At 40.7% G+C, this 19,475-nt stretch overlaps 1 protein-coding gene across 5 annotated transcripts in view; it reads right to left on the bottom strand.

Moving 5' to 3' along the window:
- Positions 1–3,787: 3,787 nt before the first annotated feature.
- Positions 3,788–19,475, bottom strand: part of spata20 (spermatogenesis associated 20) — a 43,376-nt gene continuing 27,688 nt past the window's right edge. For all 5 annotated transcript variants that reach the window (XM_017483917.3, XM_047159385.1, XM_017483918.3 and 2 more), the window contains 2 exons: positions 18,390–18,470; positions 3,788–5,369 (listed from right to left, as the gene is read on the bottom strand). In XM_017483917.3, the coding sequence (XP_017339406.1) occupies positions 5,199–5,369; positions 18,390–18,470 (252 nt within the window). In that variant the 3' untranslated portion in view covers positions 3,788–5,198. The remainder of the gene's footprint in view (positions 5,370–18,389; positions 18,471–19,475) is intronic.

Raw genomic sequence — 19,475 nt, 5'->3', positions numbered from 1 at the left:
GGAATAGTTAGTTTGCTAAACATGGGTGAATTAGTGACAAGTCAGGCCTTGCATCTAAAAAGGGAGCATAATTAGTGAAAGCTTTAAGCAAAAACAATAGAATAAGGTAAGACACACACAGCTCCTTCCTGTACTTTCAGCTTTGCTCTGCGTGGCTAGTGTCCTGCTAAATGTGCTACTGACAATATCATAGCTAATATTTGTGGTTAAGATGCTAATGCTAATTATTAATTGCTGAGTAACAAAATATAAAATATGTAATCATTTTAAATTATTACACAATCTGCATTTTCACTGGCTATTTTTTCATAGCTGTGGAATTTAATATTCTTTCACAGGAGCTCCAAGGAGTAAACAGGCATCCCATGCTCAGTCTCTCAGTGCTGCTGCATTCCCACACTTGGATGTTGGAATGACCCCAGGTACACAGGGCCTCATGTGGCCTTATTATACAGGCAGCTGCTAAAGATAAGGATGCACTGATCTAAAACCCACTCACAGTAATGATCTCCAAGGGGACCTGTGCTTCCACAGCTCCAAGGCTGGGTGGAAGATGATGGATCTTGGACTTTCCTGGCAGAGATTGGTTACTCGATTTAGGGATGTTGACTCAAGTCACACTTGACTCACGACTCAAACTTAAACACTAAAGGGAAAAAAATAATGCATTAGGAAAATAAAGACAACAAACGAATAAAAATGCTCTTTTTACCTGACATTTGCAGCTTTGTCTGTCAGTTCTGTAATTGCCACACACAGTAATTTGTTACAGTATTATTAGCGTACAGCTCAAAGTGGTAAATAATTGCAACACTGGAAAAAAAATTAAGTGCAGCACAGTGTTGTTAGCTGAGATGTTTTATTAATATATATTTGTTAATAGTGCAGTTAAAGTCACTAAAATGTAAGTAAGCAAACCCGTACAGTCTATGCTTAGTTACAGAAGATTAGAAAAGATAACTAAAATATGTAACTAAAACTATATTCAGAATGTGCTCTGAAGGGGGTTTTGTTTATCCTCATTCAATAAATTGGGTAAATGCATTATTAGAAAGCTAAGTTTGACACAGATACTAAAGTGGTCGTTATTATTACGATGTCTTTCTGGATACACACACTACAAGTTGGAACTGTTATTGTTGTATCTCTTCCCAGGACAGTGTGGGAAGCATTTCAATGAATCGTGATAGAAATAGATTACTATATTGAATCATAATAAAGATGTGACTATAGAAGACTGTTTGTTGAATGTCCAAAATATTCATATCTATCTATCTATCTATCTATCTATCTATATTTATAAATATACGTGCACACACACACACACAAACACACACACACACACACATACACACAAAGAGTAATGTAAAGAAATAAGTGCACCTCATGGAAACTGTCTGATTTTTTAAACATATTTGGAGCAAACATTTTTGAAACTATTAAAAAAATTGATACACTCTATCACCTGACACACAAAATTGACATTTTGTAGTAATTACAAAAGTACATACACCCCTACATTTATCACACCTTCAAATCCATAAAATTAGAATCAGGTGTTCAAGATTGGGTGCCAGTGATTAGAACCTGCTTATGGAGTGCATATCTTATTTAAACTCTTCTCATATCTAGTGTCTGGTGTTCAATTTGCTATTGAGGTGTGTGGTGTCATCATGCCAAGATCTAAAAAGTTCTGTAAGGCCTTCAGAAAAAGGTTGTGGATGCCTATGAGTCTGGAAAGGGATTTAAAAAGATCTCCAAATTATTTGAAATTCATCATTCCACTGTAAGGAAAATAATCGACAAATGGCACAGATTTCAAACGACTGCCAATTTGTCCAAGACTGGCCATCCCAGTAAATTCAGTTCAAGAGCAGGCCATCTGATGCAAAAAGAAGTCTCCAAGAACCCCAAAATTTCATCACAGGATCTGCAAGTACGTCTTTCAACTGTTGGTGTTGAAAGATGCACAAACTTTGCAAGATTAGAGTTTGCCAATGAACATATAGCAATGGGCAAAGACCAGGCCTTTTGGAATATTGTGTTCCGGACCGACGAATTAAAGATACAGTTGTTTGGTCACAGCAACAGCAGACATGCTTGGTGCAGACCAAAACAGCTTTTCAGGAGAAACACCTCATACCCACTGTGAAGCACGGTGGTGGAAATGTTAGGGTTTGGGGTTGCTTTGCTGCCTCAGGGACTGGATAGTTTGCATGCATTGATTCAACGATGAATTCTGCATCATATCAAAGAGTGCTTGAACATAATTTGAGGCCATCTGTCCAAAAGTTGAGGGGGGGTTGAAATGGGCCATACATGCAAGAAAATCCTCAAACATCTTGCAACTGAAAGCATATTGCATGGAAGAGTGGTCAAAAATTCCACCAAGTCTGGTGGACAAGTTATTTCTGCTAAAGGGGGCAATACTAGCTTCTGAGGCCAAGGGTGCACTTACTTTGCTATTGATATTTCTGTTGAATAAATGATTGAAAAAGACAGTTTTCCTAGTGGTTTTGTTCAAATATATCGACTTCATTAATAGGCACTGTTTAAAGATGATAAAATGTTTACTTGCCCAAATCTGTCAAAGAAGCCTATCATTTCCATGAAATTCAAGAAGATTTGACCTTTTCACACTAGGTACATTTGCTGCAGTCTGAATGCGAAACTCTTCTGTGTGCAGCAACATTTCCCTGGCACTCATGGTACAAGTTTTGTGGAATTTAATGATGTTGTCATCAGCTAAAACACATGCACAGGTTACTTTACTTCCTGAACAAGTATGGACCCGAGTACAAGTTGCGTTTAGGTTCACAGGAATATCAGCACAGTTCCAGTGCAACTGAACTCAGACCACCTCCTACACTTAGGCCCTGTTTACACTAGTGCGTTTTCATTTTTAAAACAGCGTTTTAAAATGAAAACGATCCTCGTACGCACTGGCGTTTCCGCTGTGTTTCAGAAACGATCTCCGTCCACACTACACGACTGAATACGCATGCCACATGACGTTCATGCTCACTGGGCATACAAGTGTAAATGGGAAGCTGGATGCTAGTCACCGGCAGGCACAAAAAATGGTGTTCCATGTAGGGCTTACGCCGATTGAAATGAGAAACGTTTGCTGTAATCATAGCTCGCCTCTTGCGCATGTAGGCAGCTGCAGTATTATAAAATACAGAATTTAACTGCACAATGGCTGTTAAGAATGACAACAAGGCTAGCAAAGCTTGCGGTTCAGTCTCCGTGTTGTTGTGTACAAGATCAAGGTAGTGTGATGGTCATATGGTAGGGGCTTGATGAATCAAGGAAGGATACGCAATGATCCAGAAGAGCCAATCAAGGGACGAATGTGGGCAGCCATGCCTTCGTTTTCAAAAGTCTTCATTTTGGTCTGTTTACAATGAAACGCGAGGCCAGAATTTTCAACCTAAAACTGGGTCTTCGGCGTTTCCAAAAGTCTCCGTTTTCAAGGGTCGAAAACACTGGAGTGTAACAACAAGCATAACCGTGGCAAAAGTTATGCATTTAAAAATAGAACACGCTAGTGTAAACAGAACCTTAGTGTCGGGTTCGGTGTTGCTATGCGCTTCCTGGTCCATATTCACATTACCATTTTTTCTTGCAAACCGTGCCCTGTTTCAGACTAAACTGCCACTGTGAAAGCCCCCTTAGACTCAGAGACTTGGTCTTGACTCAGGCTTGCATCTCAGTGACTTGAGACTTGACTCGGACACTTGTTCCAGGTTGAAGGGACAGATTAAAAGTAGAATCATATACTAAATATGTGTTTCCATGCCATGCTTTATTAAAACAGTGAACCCATTTCTTTATAAAAAGGAAAAAGTAGATAAACTTAGGGATAAAAAGAATGTATTACAAAGTGTGGTCTATGTTCCCCCTTATCCTCTGTGGAATATATTTAGAGTGACATTTTCAGTGTTTTATACATTTCTAAAGGAATGGGCATCAATGAAAGCACTGCACTTTATCAAACCAGCTGAGGAACTGTGCTAGAAAAAAACTGATGTGGAAGATGTGAGTAAAGCTGAGCTGTACTGACTCTTGATGAGCATTGACTGAAAAGACGACAGGACAGAACTAGAACACAGCCCCTCCTTACCTGCTTCCTTTGTGGAAGCTTGCTTGCCAGCTCACATTTACTGGGAAACGTGGCTCCCAGCGGATTCTGAGATGCCAGGGAGGGAGTTGGCAGTGACAATCAGCACCCACTGATGGCAAATTTGTCTGGTTCTACTCTCTGTGCTATTATTCATGGGTAGGGCAGATTTTCTGCCTGCCTCTTGTTCTGTTTCTATGGAGAAAAGATTGTGGCAGAGACATAATGCCAGAGTTTTATTCATTGTTTTCTATGTCCTTGCATTTGTTTACTCACAGCTGTTGCTGTCTGACATTCACATCACACTAAAGCCCTAAGCTCATATTAACCACATGAAGTCCAGATCAGACATCAGATGAGAAAAATTATGAGAATGGCCTTAATATAGAGAAAGAATGAGATTGAACAAAATACTTAATTCTGTCTTTCCATATTACACAACACTTGCGTCAGTGCAAAGAAACTGGAACTGTATCAGAGTAATGTGAGTTATGCTCCTGAGGCACCTTTTAAATTATGAATCCCAGCCATACTAATAGAATGTCTTCATGTTAAATTCTATCCATCAATAGATAATAAGCAGCAGGCACACACAAAACACAGAATGCATGCTAGAAGAATGCTATTCAGTGAGATTTTTCAGTATTCTTTCAAGCTAGACCTCAGTTTATGCATGCATTGTATCATTCACTGCTTTAAATATTGATCGCGAAATCTTGTGTGGAAGAGTAGAATGGGATTGAACAAGAGTTGGATCAGGTTTATTGTACAGACAGGTCGAATACAACATGCTGGTGTATTAAGAGCATTTAGCTGATATATTCCCTGTCACACTCAATGCATTTACTTGGTTTGGTTATTAAATCTCAGAGCACTTTCTGCTAATAATTGGGTATAGGGTATGTTTACGTGTGAGAAGGCAATAGAGAGCAGTTTTTCTAATGAACCCATTTTTTCATTATAATCTCAGTATTTCGCCACTGTTTCTTGACCGGTGTCCTTATGACACACGTGAAAAAAAAAGTGACTGTCCCCACCAGCGACAACCTATAATGCCACTTCAGCTGATCATTCATTAATCTAGCAGGAGTCTCCTGAGCTCCTGTGGGCATGTGACAGGCAAGGCGCAGGTGAAGTCCTGGCACACATACGCTGTGGCTTTACCCTCTTGCTGAATCAATGAGTAGAGGACAGGCAGCTTCTCGTAGAGGAAACCTTCTGTATTACCGTCTGCCAGTATCAAAACCTGGAGAGAGCATAAGAGATGAACAGCACTAAGAAAAGGCTTACACATAGATTTCATTAGTTAGAAATAAGAGGGGTTAGACATAATGACTGTTATGTAATATAAACTGAATACGCCTGTGGTTGGTAATAAACCATGATAGACCATAGCAAAGGAGGGCTGTGATCACAACGGTAGTTCCATCAAGCTGAGTGCACACTACACATGGTTCAGAATGTCAGTATCATTGACCCACTCACACTATAGGACCTACAATAAAGCAATTGAAATTTGGTGGATGCAGGGGTGTGCATACTACACGGGCGTTCGCGCACAAGGCCCACACACTATAGTGTGCTGCAGGCGTGTGCGCTGAATGCCCATATTCCAATTTCTCACAAGAATAAACGTGAGAACATTCCATAATGTAACTTACGAAAAATTTGGAGGAAGGATTGGCTGGGGAGATGCAGGCCACATGGATTGCAGAGGTATAGTACAAAAAGTATACTAAACATAATAAGACAAAATAAAACAGAAGAACTTTGTTTCCTATTGGATTTTCACTGGCTTTTGCTGAGCTGGTAGTCAACAAAAATTAGTCAACGGCTGGGAAATCATGGCTAAAATAGTGCAGAGTGAGTGCACTAGGCCTTAGTGGATCCTCTGTAGTTGTCAATGTAAAACAACTAGTGAAGACACTACTACAGAGATGAACATGACCGGTCTTTAACTATCCATGCATATAAGAAAAATATTTGAGTTTTAACTAGACAACATACAGTCACTGTATAACAATGTGGCCTTTGTAGCGTTGGTGTGCTAAACAACACAATATGAAATCCAACCGTTCATAATTCAGTTTTATTGATTCTCAAGGTTTGGGCTCTGTCTGTGGCTTCACTTCCCACCATTTTTATTGAGAGAGAAAAGCCTGAAATAACTCAATCAAGGATGAAGCCAGTCAGGGGGCTGACTTCCAGTCAATGCTTTGCTGCAGGTCCAGTTAGCACAGCAGCAGGGATGGCCAGTGGGGTAGTCACACTGAGCTTTCACTCCTATAACAGAAGGGAAAACTTATTGGCATTCACCTTCCACCCAATACAAAAGCAGCAGGAGGGAAACAAGCATGCTTAGGCACAGAGAGGAAGTTGGAGCTATCCAAAACAGTGACTGGAGGGAAATCTATTTTTTCAGTAAAAAACAGATCCACTTATGGAAACATATTGCAGAATATGACAGGGGTTACTTCAGAGAAAATGCTGTGAGTTGAAGCATCTAGTCAGCTATAAAGCAACAAATCCATTTGCCTTCTCTTCATCTCTCTTGGCCAAGAAAAGAAATTCCATATTGTGATCTTTTGACAGTCATGGTAACAACTCAACCTTGTAAAAGCTGTTTTTTTCCCCAGTTACCCAAGCAACAAAGCTTGTGCCTTGTGTTAAGGATTTTCACTTTATTGCAACTCAGAGGTCATGGAGAATTCTATGACCTCTTAGCAGCGGGAAGAAGCTTCATGTCAGAAGTGTGGGGACATCACATGGGCTGTCAGGAGCCAGAATCGGAGTGTAATGACACTCCACCAAGGCGACACGTCAAAAAAAAAAACACACAAAAAAAAACATGCAGACCAAACACAGAACGTGTGGAGACACTCTAGGGTTACAGAAGAGGACCTTTTCCCAAACATCTCAGAGATCGGCATAATCTCAGAGATGTGCATAGACGGTCAAAAGCCATGTCTCACACAAGCCCTTGTTTTAATATATGCTGGGTGTATGTACCTCTGTCAGTGATTCACCAAATGATTAAAAAAAAGAAGTTACGGGAAGAACTTGAGTCAGAAGAAACAATTCTGTAATCCTCTAAATGTAAACAATTCCAAACAAATATAATTCAATTAGTTCTAAATCTTAGTTCTCTTACCAACCAGAAGCCCACCGAACAAATGCAATAATAACCACCAGTTGAATTGCCTTATGACTCATTCAGTTTTCCATTACTGATGGAGAACTGGAATCTACCCCATTCTTACACCTCACTCCCTGTCTAACCTCTCACTAATGCTGATCTTTTAAAGTGATTCCCATCTCCAAACTGTCACGATCTCCACACAAAACACCTAGTAGTGCCCCTCAATTCCCTTATCTAACCCATGATTTCCATCACTACAATCACACTGCGATATCCATCTTAAAGTCTGTCAGCTCATTCTCCTGCACGCGCACACACACACACACACACACACACACACACACATACAGACACCGTCGATTAGTCTGGGGAATTTCATCAGGTTTGTCTCCTAGCAGACTAGAACTGCTTTAGAGAGCTTGAAGCTGTCAGCACACACAGGTGGAGCACATGGCCATTACTCATTTCATTATCTGCTGTTAGTTTACTTCTGAGTGCATGAGGCATGGAGCATGTCAACCGCTTTCCACTGTCTCCATTAACCTCTCCAGGGATAGAAGGCTAATGTGTAATTATTTGGGTAACTTTAACATGGATTGCATTAGATATAAGGATATATTATATAAAATACAGTAATATAGACTCACCGGCTACTTTAATAGCCACACCTGTACACCTACTCATTCATGCAATTATCCAATAAACCAATCATTTGGCAGCAGTACAATGCATAAAATCATGCAGATACAGGTCAAGAACTTCAGCTAATGTTCACATCAAACATCAGAATGGGGGAGACATATGATCTCAAAAAAGACCAGGCATGTTTTTCCAATCTTCTGTCCAGTTTTGAGCCTGTGCCCACTGTAGACTCTTGTAGATTCTTGTTCTTGGCTGACAGAAGTGTAACCTGATGTCTTCTTGATTGTAGCCCATCCATCTCAATGTGTGATGTGTTGTGCATTCTGAGATGCTTTTCTGCTCAGCATGGTTGTAAACAGTGGTTATTTGAGTTACAATTGTCTTCCTGTCAGCTCAAACAGTCTGGTAGTTCTCCTTTGATCTACCTCATCAACAAGGAATTTTCATTTTCAACTACTGCTCATTGGATGTTTTTTGTTTGTTTGTTTTTGTTCACAGCATTCTGTATAGACTCTAGAGACTGTACTGGGTGAAAATCAGAGGAGATCAGTTTCTGGAATTTCAGTTTCAGTTTCTGAAATACTAATATTGGCCCATCTAGCACCAACAATCATGCCATGGTCTAAGGCACAAAGATCAAATTTATTCTTCATCAGGTATTTCCTCAGGTAAAATAAAATTTCTCTTTAATTAAAGAGGGCTTTGTATCTTTTTCTTTTATGCCTGACATGCAGCACAATTTCCCTAAACGTTGTTCATCCCAGACAGCCATACTGAATTCCACAGAGTCTAAAAATGTGGAAATATTAAAAATCAACACAAAACACAAAAGGTTGTTTAAGGGGTTCTTTAGATAGTTAAGGGGGCCTGGCAACATAAAAGGGTATTATTTGGGACCCTTGATAGATCTCCTGAACTGGCACAGAATACCATAACATACTGTATTTAGAAAAGGTCGTCCATGTCCTGGCTGCTTTTCAGTGTTTGCAGACACTTTAGCTACTCTATTCTCTTTACTACTTTACTACTCTATTCTCTCCAGGGTTTCTTCTTAATTGCTGACTAGATTTCATACAGCATTCGCATTCGCGACCCGAGACACAGGTCATGATGAGGGTACCTTGGTCCAGCTGGGTGAAGACCTCACTCCTGGGCAAAGACGGGAGTTATCACAGATGGTGGGTCAATTCAAGTATGTGTTCTCTACCTCCCCAGGGATGACGCAACTGGTTCACCACGAAATCAAGACCCAGCCGGGAGTGGTGGTGCGACAGCAACCCTATTGTGTCCCAGAGGGCCACCGCCAGGCTATCGAGGAGGAGATCGGTGGAATTCTGCGAGACAATATCATCAAGGAATCCAATAGCCCCTGGACCAGCCCCATCATAGTCGTACCGAAACCCGATGGAAGAATGTGGCTATGCAATGACTTCCGGAAGCTGAACCAGGTCTCAGAATTTGACAGCTATCCCCTCCCCTGAGTGGACGACCTAGTGGAGCGACTGGGGAGGGCCCGATTCATATACACCCTGGACCTAACCAAGGGATACTGGCAAGTGGCCCTGGCCCCAGAGGCAAGACCGAAGACAGCCTTCAGCATGGCAAACGGCCACTGGCAATACCGGGTACTCCCCTTCGGGCTCCACGGGGTGCCCGCAATGTTCCAGCAACTAATGGACATTGTCCTGCTTCCACATCGTTCCTTCGCAGCTGCCTACCTGGACGATGTGGTTATCCACTCCTCCACGTGGTCGGACCACCTATTCCACCTGGGGGAGGTCCTGAAGGAGCTCTGGAAAGCCGGGCTGACAGCCAACCCCAAAAAGTGCCACTTGGGACTAACAGAGGCATAGTACCTCGGGTACCATATCGGCTGGGGCCTACTAAAGCCCCAGATGAAGAAAATTGAGGCAGTAAAACACTATCCATGGCCTACATCAAAAAAACAGGGGTGCCTTTTTGGGGTTGGCAGGGTACTATCACTGATTTGTGCCTAGCTTCTCCTCTGTAGCTTCCCCTCTCTCAGATCTCACGAAAAAGGGCCAGTCAGACCGGGTGAAGTGGTCAGCTGAAGCGGAAAGGGTCTTCCAAGCCCTGACAGACACCCTCACCAGCGCTCCAGTGCTACGCAACCCAGACTTCACCCTTCCATACACTGTGCACACAGATGCCTCCGAAACCAGGCTGGGCGCAGTTCTCTCACAGACTTTCGACGGAGAGGAACACCCGGTCCTCTACATCAGTCGGAAGTTGTCCCCCGCTGAGAAGAAATATGCAACCGTGGAAAGAGAGGCCCTGGTGATAAAATGGGCCATCGAAGAACTATGATATTACCTGGCCGGTTGGCACTTCGTCCTGGTGACAGACCACACCCCACTACAGTGGATGGCCAAGGCCAAAGAAACTAACGCCAGGGTAACCCGATGGTTCCTGGCATTACAGGACTTCTCTTTCCAGGTCCAGCACCGGGCGGGAACCCACCATGGGAATGCAGATAGGCTTTCGCGATGGGATGCACTGTGGGCCCGACACGCAGCAGCAGTAGGCTCGGAGCTGAGGGCGGATACTGTCATGAGAGACCGACAGCCGGCGCACAAGAAACTAAAATCGCTCCTCCTGCGACTGCCGCGGTGGTGCTGAAGAGACAGCCCTGCTTCAACACCACCAATGTTTTGGACAGTCGGAAAGCACATGGCGGTGGGGCGGAGCCGCCGACACACCCTTGGCTGATGAATGGCGCGTGGCACGGGAAAATTCCACCATCCAGCAGACGAGGGGAGAGTATAAAAGGCCGCTCTTCTGCTCGAAAGGAGAGACACCTCTCACATGACATGTGCGCGTGGCTTCCTGTCAGTTATAAGTGTTGTTGGCATTGCGTGTGCTTTACTAATCGGTGTTGTGTGTGTTTGTTTTCTTTCAGACGACTCAGACCCGAGCGAAGCCTCCTCTCCCTGGCTTCAAACGCGGCGTTGCCTGACGGCCAAGAAGAACCCCCGTTTCTCCAGAAAGCCTCGGCGCGACACCGGCAACCCCGCAAATGACTGACCCCTCACCAAACGCTTTCACACCCACACGCGAGCACACACATACACACTCGCACTCCCTCACACCCTCCAGACCGTCCTAACTAAAGATCTCAGTTGGCAGCGCTAAAACGGCCCGTGTGTCTGTGTCTGTGCTCCACCCACCGCTGGCTAGTTTCCCTACACATTGTAGACACTTGTCTGAAAAATGCAATGCAGTCAATGGTTTTCTTGAAAAAACAGCTTAACTTGATAAATCATTTTTATATTTCCAATGGGTTATATTGTACATCACTATATTTATAGAGGATTTTAAGAATGTCTGATTTAACAGCTTCCTCTTCCTGTCACTAAGTATGAATTGTTATGATGTGAATTTTAAAATAGGAGATAACACTATGAACAGATATCAACATGAATTACATAATTAAAACAGATACATCTGGATATTCTGTGTCTTTTTTGTATAAGAGTCAATCATCTATAAAATGCTGAGTAGTACTACTTGTGTCACTCTTAGTGAATCAGTCAAACAGAGCATGAATATTAACAGCAGTGTTTCTGGTTTAGTAAATCTTTGTTGAGTTGTTTCAGAGTCTGTAAGCCCTGCTTGGAGCATGGCTGTGTTTGATTGCCCTCACCCTTTCTCTTGCTAACACTGGTTGTGCTCAGGATTCCTCCCTAAACCTCTCTGGCTACTGTCATGTCTCTAAAGTCTTGTTAGAGAATCACATCCATTCATCTCTATAATTATTAGTTTAACACTCTTTGCATCCTTAAAAGTCAAGCCTGCAAGTCAAGTCCTATGCGCCTGGTTTATGCCCAACAAAGCCACAAAATTAAAAAGAAACACATTAGTCTTCTAGTGAAAAACCTTTGAAACCCTATGACTGCGCTCAGTAGATATTAATAAAATAGTTATAATGGATACTTTTCTAACAGAGTTGACATTGTTCTGTTTTCTCTTTCTTGGCTTAGAGCAGTGACACCAGGAGTGTATGAAGCATAGCCAGCAGGTTTATTTGTTCAATTTTGATCAAGTTTGTACAGCTATTGTTCTCTTTGACTCATCAGTTTATTGAATGGGTTTAATCCAAACCTCAATAACCCACAAACAAGTAATGTCAACATGAACCAAATGTGCTCCATCAGTGGAAAGTTCAGTAATATAAAGCTCTATAACTAAACTAGAAAAAATATTTACACATTTAATTAACGCTCATTAAAAACTAAATCTGTGGTCCGTGGAAATTATTTTACAGTTAAAGAGGTTCATGGCTCTAAATAGTTTGAGAACCCCTAGCCTAAAGGACATAAGCATTAGAAGTTTCAAATGCACAAAGCCTAACTTCAATGTGTGCTATTATAATATCAGGTCATAAATGAAAGCTTGTCCTGTCTGTCTCTGGACAAGTCAAATTACTGCAGCCAACAGCTGGCTGCCATTATCAGAGAGATAATAAGCAGAGCGTGCTGCTTCCAAAATATTCAACATATCAGAACCTTTCTCATGAGGTTTCGGCCATGTAATCACCATACACTCAGCCTGATCACAGCGTAGAGAGATTCGTCCCAGCAATTTTAATCAATCTTAATTTTCTACACTGTGATTTGTGATAAATTGATTTAGTGCTGGTTGGTCTGGATTCAAGAGTCTTGCTGAAAATCTGAATTAAATAAAAAAGCGCACTATATTAAACAGGCTGGGGATTCATACTGTAGTTCATTCCTCACAATTACACCCTACGCCTGAAAATGAATGAACAGATGATACAATAATTAGATTTAAATTAAAAAGCATTCTCAAATATGTCTGGTAATATATCAAGCAAAATCCACTTTCAGTTCTCTCCATCAAAAACATTTAGTCAATGTTCTAAAGGTTTAGCTTCATAAAACTTCAATACACTTGGGCCAAGAGTTCACCAGGGTTGAACAAGCAATTAGCACATGGAGGGAATTTTACACTCTTATCTGTGCTAACTCAATTAAGTCCATAGTAGTAATTAGGCCAAACATTTTAGTCTTTAAAATTACCATGAATGTGTATGCTGATTATAATTTAAGTAGACAAATTTTAATGTGTCAAAATGTAAATGCAGGGCTTCACAAAAGGAAAAGTCTAGCATGGGATGCCAGTTTAATAATGTTCATGGTCCAGTTCCTCAAAAGTATTGAACATTTCATCTAAACTGGTAGAGAGAGAGAGTTAAATGTGATGCTCGCTCTAACACTGAACAATAATCTTTGTGCTGCAATGCTTTTGGAATCAGCCCATTAAGTTCAAGTTTAGTCCATCATGCACATAATCCAAATGACAGTTTGGCAATGGAGTGCTTCAGAGAATGTGATATAAAAGGTCTCAGGTCACTGCTGCCCAGCTGTTTGTGTGGTGGAGAATCCAGTGGTATTCGAAATTCAGTTTGTGAGGAGAAATATCTACTACAGTCTCTGGGCTTCTGATTATAAAATTCAATTTCCTATTTTGCACATGGAAGCAGATCTCTATTGCTTTAGGAAGTGTGTGAGTTTTTAGATTTCAGAGATATTGTTGACATATAGCTCCCTTGTGAGGAAATATATGACAGAATTGAGATGATATGATAGAAATATAGTATGTATTGTTTAGAGAATTTCTCTAGCACTGTAGAAACTGGAGCCACTCCTTGCAGAACTCCTTCAGCTCAGGATTCCTTTATTAAAGTCAATGACTTCCATTACACTGGATTCGAGTACTGACTCTGCACATGAAAAGCATCAGTAATTGTATTTATCTTTCCTTGCTTATACCCTTCCAACATGGAATTAAATGAGGCTTCTATTTCTATTTACATACAGTATGCATTAAGTCTTGCTAGAGGTTTCTGTATTTTTTTTTTAACCCAAACAACAATTTTTATTACTATACAGATCATGTCATGCCACTGTGCTACACCAAAAGACACCAATATATAACAGCATTTTCCCAGGGTCTCTAAGAATAGCTCCATACCCAGAGGATTTAAGATAAGGATGATGATTTGCCTGCAGGTTCAGCTCAATAAGAGAAAGTCATCTATTTTTCAAAAGGGTCTTCCAACTGTGCAATCAACAGGGTGATGAGATTGACGGTCATATCTCAGTCAATTAAACAAACAATTCAGGCCCGGAACCCATCTGAGGCTTAGCCTCTGCAGAACAGGCACCTGTGTGGGCTGCCCGATTTCTTTATCATCACCTGGGCAGATGAAATTCTATTCAGTCTCCTTTTAACTAGCATCACTAACTCATTACTGCCGGCTTCCACAACCTTATGCTCAGCTGTGTCTAGGCAACAGTCTGAGGTCTCCCCATTATCAAAATCCAATGGAACCGTGAGACCTGTTAACATTCTGAGCACATGAGAATGCACAATTGAATTTAGGCCAAAATATAAATCTCTACATTTCACAAGAGTTTATCCGTGGACTGCATCTAAAAAAAAGACTGGGAGCCAGGTGAATCTCAGAAACATCTGTATCCTTCTAGATGGCAGATCTACTTGAGTCCATATGCACCCAAAACAAGTGAACAGATCCCTCCTGACTTACCATGCACTGCATTCAGAGCTGAGATAGGTGGGAATAGTGAGGAGGGTTTTTTTTTTGGCCATTTGAGGCCAATATGAAATAAATAAATATTATAACACTCACTATTAATTAATTAATTAATTAATAGCATCACCCTTTTTTCACACAGAGGACATCAGAGGAGACAGCATCTTAATTAGAAACATTACTTAAATTTATGATTTAACATTAAGTGAGAATAGCACAGGAGTGCTTGGTCAGCTTATCCTTTAAACTGCAGCCATGTTTCCTTAATAAAATAGCCTACATCTCTCTCTCTCTCTCTCTCTCTCTCTCTCTCTCACACACACACACACACACACACACACACACACACACACACAATCGCATAGCTACTTTTAGTTGTGAAAAAAATTATATGTCAGTGCACAGTGTGCCAAAACAAGTCATACTTCATAAGTTTGCAAATGCTGCGTGTAGTAGCATTATTGTTAAAACAAACTTGCCATTATTAATGTGATCATTTCAATTACGAGTATTCAATATTCTATATATTGGTAATAGTGTATACTAGGCATCTATTAGATTTTTATTTCAATGCTTTATTTGAATCTTCACAATAAAATATAGTATCATTATATTAATCTTTTTTTTTTCATTTTTAAATCATCTTCAGTCTGCATATTCTATCCTTGCTTTTTGGACTTAAAGGTAAGTTTTAAAGGTGGTGATCTAAATGCTAGTACTCAAGAAAAAGAGAGGTGTGAACTAATCTGAATGGGGAGCTCAGAAAATTATGCTTATTCGGTTTGTAGTCTTCATGCTGTTTGTGACCATTTAGATTATGTATACAACAAAATAATAACATCTTAAACGTATTCTTACCTTACAGTCAGAGTGTTTTGTAGTGACAAGACCAGTAGAGACAGACGAGGCTAATCAGAATGACGGCAACAGGACAGTGGAACAGGGGACAGCTCTGTGTTTCTGTCACTACAACACAACCAGCTTATAGGAGCTGACACTCTGTGTCCCACATAGTGAACACTGACAGCTATGAGTCAAGTCAAAACCAGGGTCTGATGTTAACAACCTGGAGACAGTGGCTGGCTGAGGACACATTAAATTCAGTGCAAGGCAAAACTGAAGTCGTTTTTAATCTGTCATGCTATATGACAGACATGCTATAAGTTCAGATCACTCGTAAAAACTCTTGTAGGGATCTCAGTGCAACAGGGCAAGACGCATTAACAATACAGCACACTACAAACTCAGTGTGAAGTCATTTACCATTCAAGTGACAAAATAAGTTAAACGGAACTCAGACTATGAAGACTTGTATGGCTTTTTAGATGAACGCTGGCATCTGCTATATAAATCCGCTACACAAAAACACTATAGATGTCAGTTTAAAATAAATAAATAAATCTTTGCACTCGTAGGCCAGAATTGCTGTGTATGTCGCAATGCATTCTGGGTAGTGATGTCAAATGTTTGCAACAGTATTGATTCTCCAGCGACCCTACAGCGATATCAATACATCTTCAGCCTTTTCAATTTGAACCCGAGCGTAACTTAAGTGAGGAGGTTAATATGGAAGACATTACTCAAAATGTACATCAAAATGAAGACGATCAGAGAGGTGAGGAGGCGAGAGTGGGGCAAAATCCATGGTGTCTCTGTAGCAACTACACGTCTATGCCAACCGAGTGCGTTTTTTGTTCAAGGTAAGCATATGGATTAAACTATGTTTTATGATAAAACATATTCTAAGATCATAATTTTAGAGATTATAAACCATCTCGCTGTCGTATAATTTATCCTGTTAAAATTCCGATGGCCAGCGTGCTGTCGCCATGTTATGAACAATTCTATTCTATCTACACAGCTGCTGTGTGTAAGAAGGTACATATTTCTTTGGAAAGCTAAGATTCTTGTGATTCAATTGATATAAATCGTTTTGAGATACAATCACAACAGCAGCTACAATCAATGCCTCTGTGAGACCACCGATATACAAACAAACACTTATGAAACGGAGGCACCTCACCTCATATGAAGTCTCATAGTAATCCACTGATCCAGAACATCCTGACAAAAACAGACTTGTTACACTGGCAAAGGTCCAAACAATCCAATTATATAAAATATTTAGTCCACCTTTCAAAAGACACCAAAACTATGCATGTACTCCAAATGGTTCAAGAACAGCTTTAATTTTACTTTGGGTATGCCTTGGCTAGGCGTTTTAGGCTAATTTTACAGGAGCCTTCCGTTATGAGAATATACAGAAAAAATGCACTAACAAGATCTTACTGGTTTGGTTATATTTACAGATATCCCCTGTATCACAGTACACAAGAGCTAGTTATAGCCAAAAGCACCACAGTGTGGCATTCTTTTCCTGCTCTGGGGGCTAGTAGCTAATGCTTTTGTGTGCTCAAGTGCAACCATTTTATGTCATCGACTGCGCACTGCGCATGTCACATAATGGCGGCCTCCGTAGGTTAAAATATGTACTGAATATCAAGGATTTTTAAGGTAATTAACATATTTCATGTGTTTCTAACAACATATTTTAATAGGAGCAGGAAATTACTACGTGTTAAGGCCTACAAGTCTTCATAGTCGGGGTTCCTTTTAATAAAGACACTGTCTGTTAAGTTACTACATTGTAAAAAGATAGGACAGGGATAAACACAAAAGCAGTGATGCCTAACTTCTGCTGATCATCTTCCTCACCACTGTAACTGTCTACTTTACATCTCTAATGCACTTCACTTCATCTATTTCCCTTAAATCTCTTTGTTTCACTAATAAAGAGGATGAATGTCTACTTAACAGTTTTACTGACATCAATATCGGTATTAGATTTCCCTGGCTTTCCAGCTTCAATCCCATGAGAAGGGTAAACAGATTAGAAATAAATGAACAAAAGCAACGCCCCTGGTGGGGATTCCCCCTCGAGTACATTAGGTAGCAGTAAAAGCCCAAAAGGCCAGGCTTATTCTGTGTGTGCATGAGTTTACTCTTCGTCAGAGCTATTGAGTGAGGGGCCTCATGTGCAGAGCAGGGGAAAAGGGCAGAAAGAGTGAAAATGAAAAAAATAGTATCTCTGAGCTATGATGACCTTTATATTAAAGAAAAAATGCACAAAGCCAGGCCTCTGGCTGCTTCCTACAGTAACCACAAGATATTTACTAATTATTCCCAAATCATTCTTCACATGTTGCACTGTGCAGCGATTGTCCCAACTCCGTCTTTACAGTGCGTGCATTAAATTTAACAACTTGACCTTTGTGCGTGATTACTTTTGCTCACTCATTAACATTAGTGCCCTGACTATGCATTAATTCATATAGCATTCTGATCAGTGAGTCATTCAGAAAGCAAAAAAGGGAGCAGCATTCTCATATAACATCACAAGCTTGTGAGCTCAGCGAAATGAAAAAGTGACAAATGTGCAACTTTGGAAAGAAAGCATGATGGCTACTGAAAGACACTCCCTGTTCAATATGCTTTTAAACCTAGCATGTGGTTGAGGGATGGCATCCAGGCCACTGCAGCCACAAGCTCCAGCCAGTAGGGACTCAATTAAAGTGGCATGAAAACTGGCCTGCCAGGGGCATAAAACGAGAAGCAACTAGCCAGGCTCCTGAAAGGTGAACTGCTCTATACCCACTCTCTTTCTCTCTACACAGACTCTATGGACCACCCTGAGCAGATTTCAGCGATGCTGATCTGTCCCACATATCCATGGGAAAGTACTTCATTTAAAAAATTTATATTACGTAAGTTTATATCTACTTTCATTCAAATACTTCCACCTCTGCTGTTGACAATTAAGAAACCTATCTGGGTTTTTCTCCTCAACCTTACAAAGAAAATAAAACAAAAACTCAAAGAAGGCTTACTTTATAGGGAAGAAATAGGGAGTTGACACAGGCAATGAGACTGGCTGTGTCCTCTGCATCAGGCTGGCCACAGATGATTATCTAAGAAAGAAAGGAGGAAAAACAAGAAAGAAAGAAATGGAAAGGGGTTAGGTCTGTCTCTTACAGTAATGAGGTGGGCAGGTGTGCTGAGGTTCAGACTGCCCTTGCCTGGACCTTCAGTTTGTTATGTGTCTCCCTCAGATGATTTCTTCTGTCCAGGTAAGCTCTGATGGGTTGATAAATCTTCACAAGTTTGAACTGTTTGGCAAAGGAGGAAACTTTGGAAGATCTACTTCATGGAAACTGATGTTGTGTATTTTCAGTTCAGTACTTTCTGTCACTAATTATTCACAAGCTGACTTTGACCCAGGATTCAGTAGGTAGTAGCTATACTGACAAGTTTAATTAACTGACAAGACATGTCACAAGCCTGTGGTAGAGAAGAAGAAAAAAAAAAAAAAAAAGAAAAAAAAAAAAAAAAGAGGAGAGAATCTTTTTATACTTGCACTTGTTTATATTGGCACCAAATTTTAGACACAGTTGACTGGGAACAGCCAACATCGTTTGCCACACCCCATGTCAGATTTCCTTTTTGAAGGAGTTTTATAATCCTTTCAATTTTTTCAATTGAGAACTCTTGTTGGAGCCATGTTTCATTTCAATTAGCCAAGTCCAACAGCTTGTTAAGGTTTTTAAGCATGCTTTCAAGGTCTTTAAGCACTCTCTTTTAACAGCAGACTAATTTGCAATTTTAGACTTGTGCTGGTATTTGTTTTAAAAATACATATTTCTTTTACAAATGTACTTCTCCTACAGTATAATACCCAATGAGGTTGGAGAATACATGGCAAGAGATCTGAGACCATTCCTCCATACAGAATCTCTCCACAAGTTATCTATGAGTTTCAAGTCAAGGGGCTGGAGTGGCCATTGCAGGACCTTGATTTTGTGGTCAGTAAACCATTTTTGTGTTGATTTTGATGTATGTTTTGAATCATTGTCCCAGCCCCAAAACATTAAAGAGCCACCACCATATTGAACCGTGAGCATGAGGTACTTTTCCAT

This window comes from Ictalurus punctatus, chromosome 13 (genome assembly GCF_001660625.3).
Source record: "Ictalurus punctatus breed USDA103 chromosome 13, Coco_2.0, whole genome shotgun sequence".
NCBI classification, from domain to species: domain Eukaryota; kingdom Metazoa; phylum Chordata; class Actinopteri; order Siluriformes; family Ictaluridae; genus Ictalurus; species Ictalurus punctatus.
Note: the sequence above shows the minus strand (reverse complement) of the source record. Positions and strands in the feature narration are given on the sequence as shown.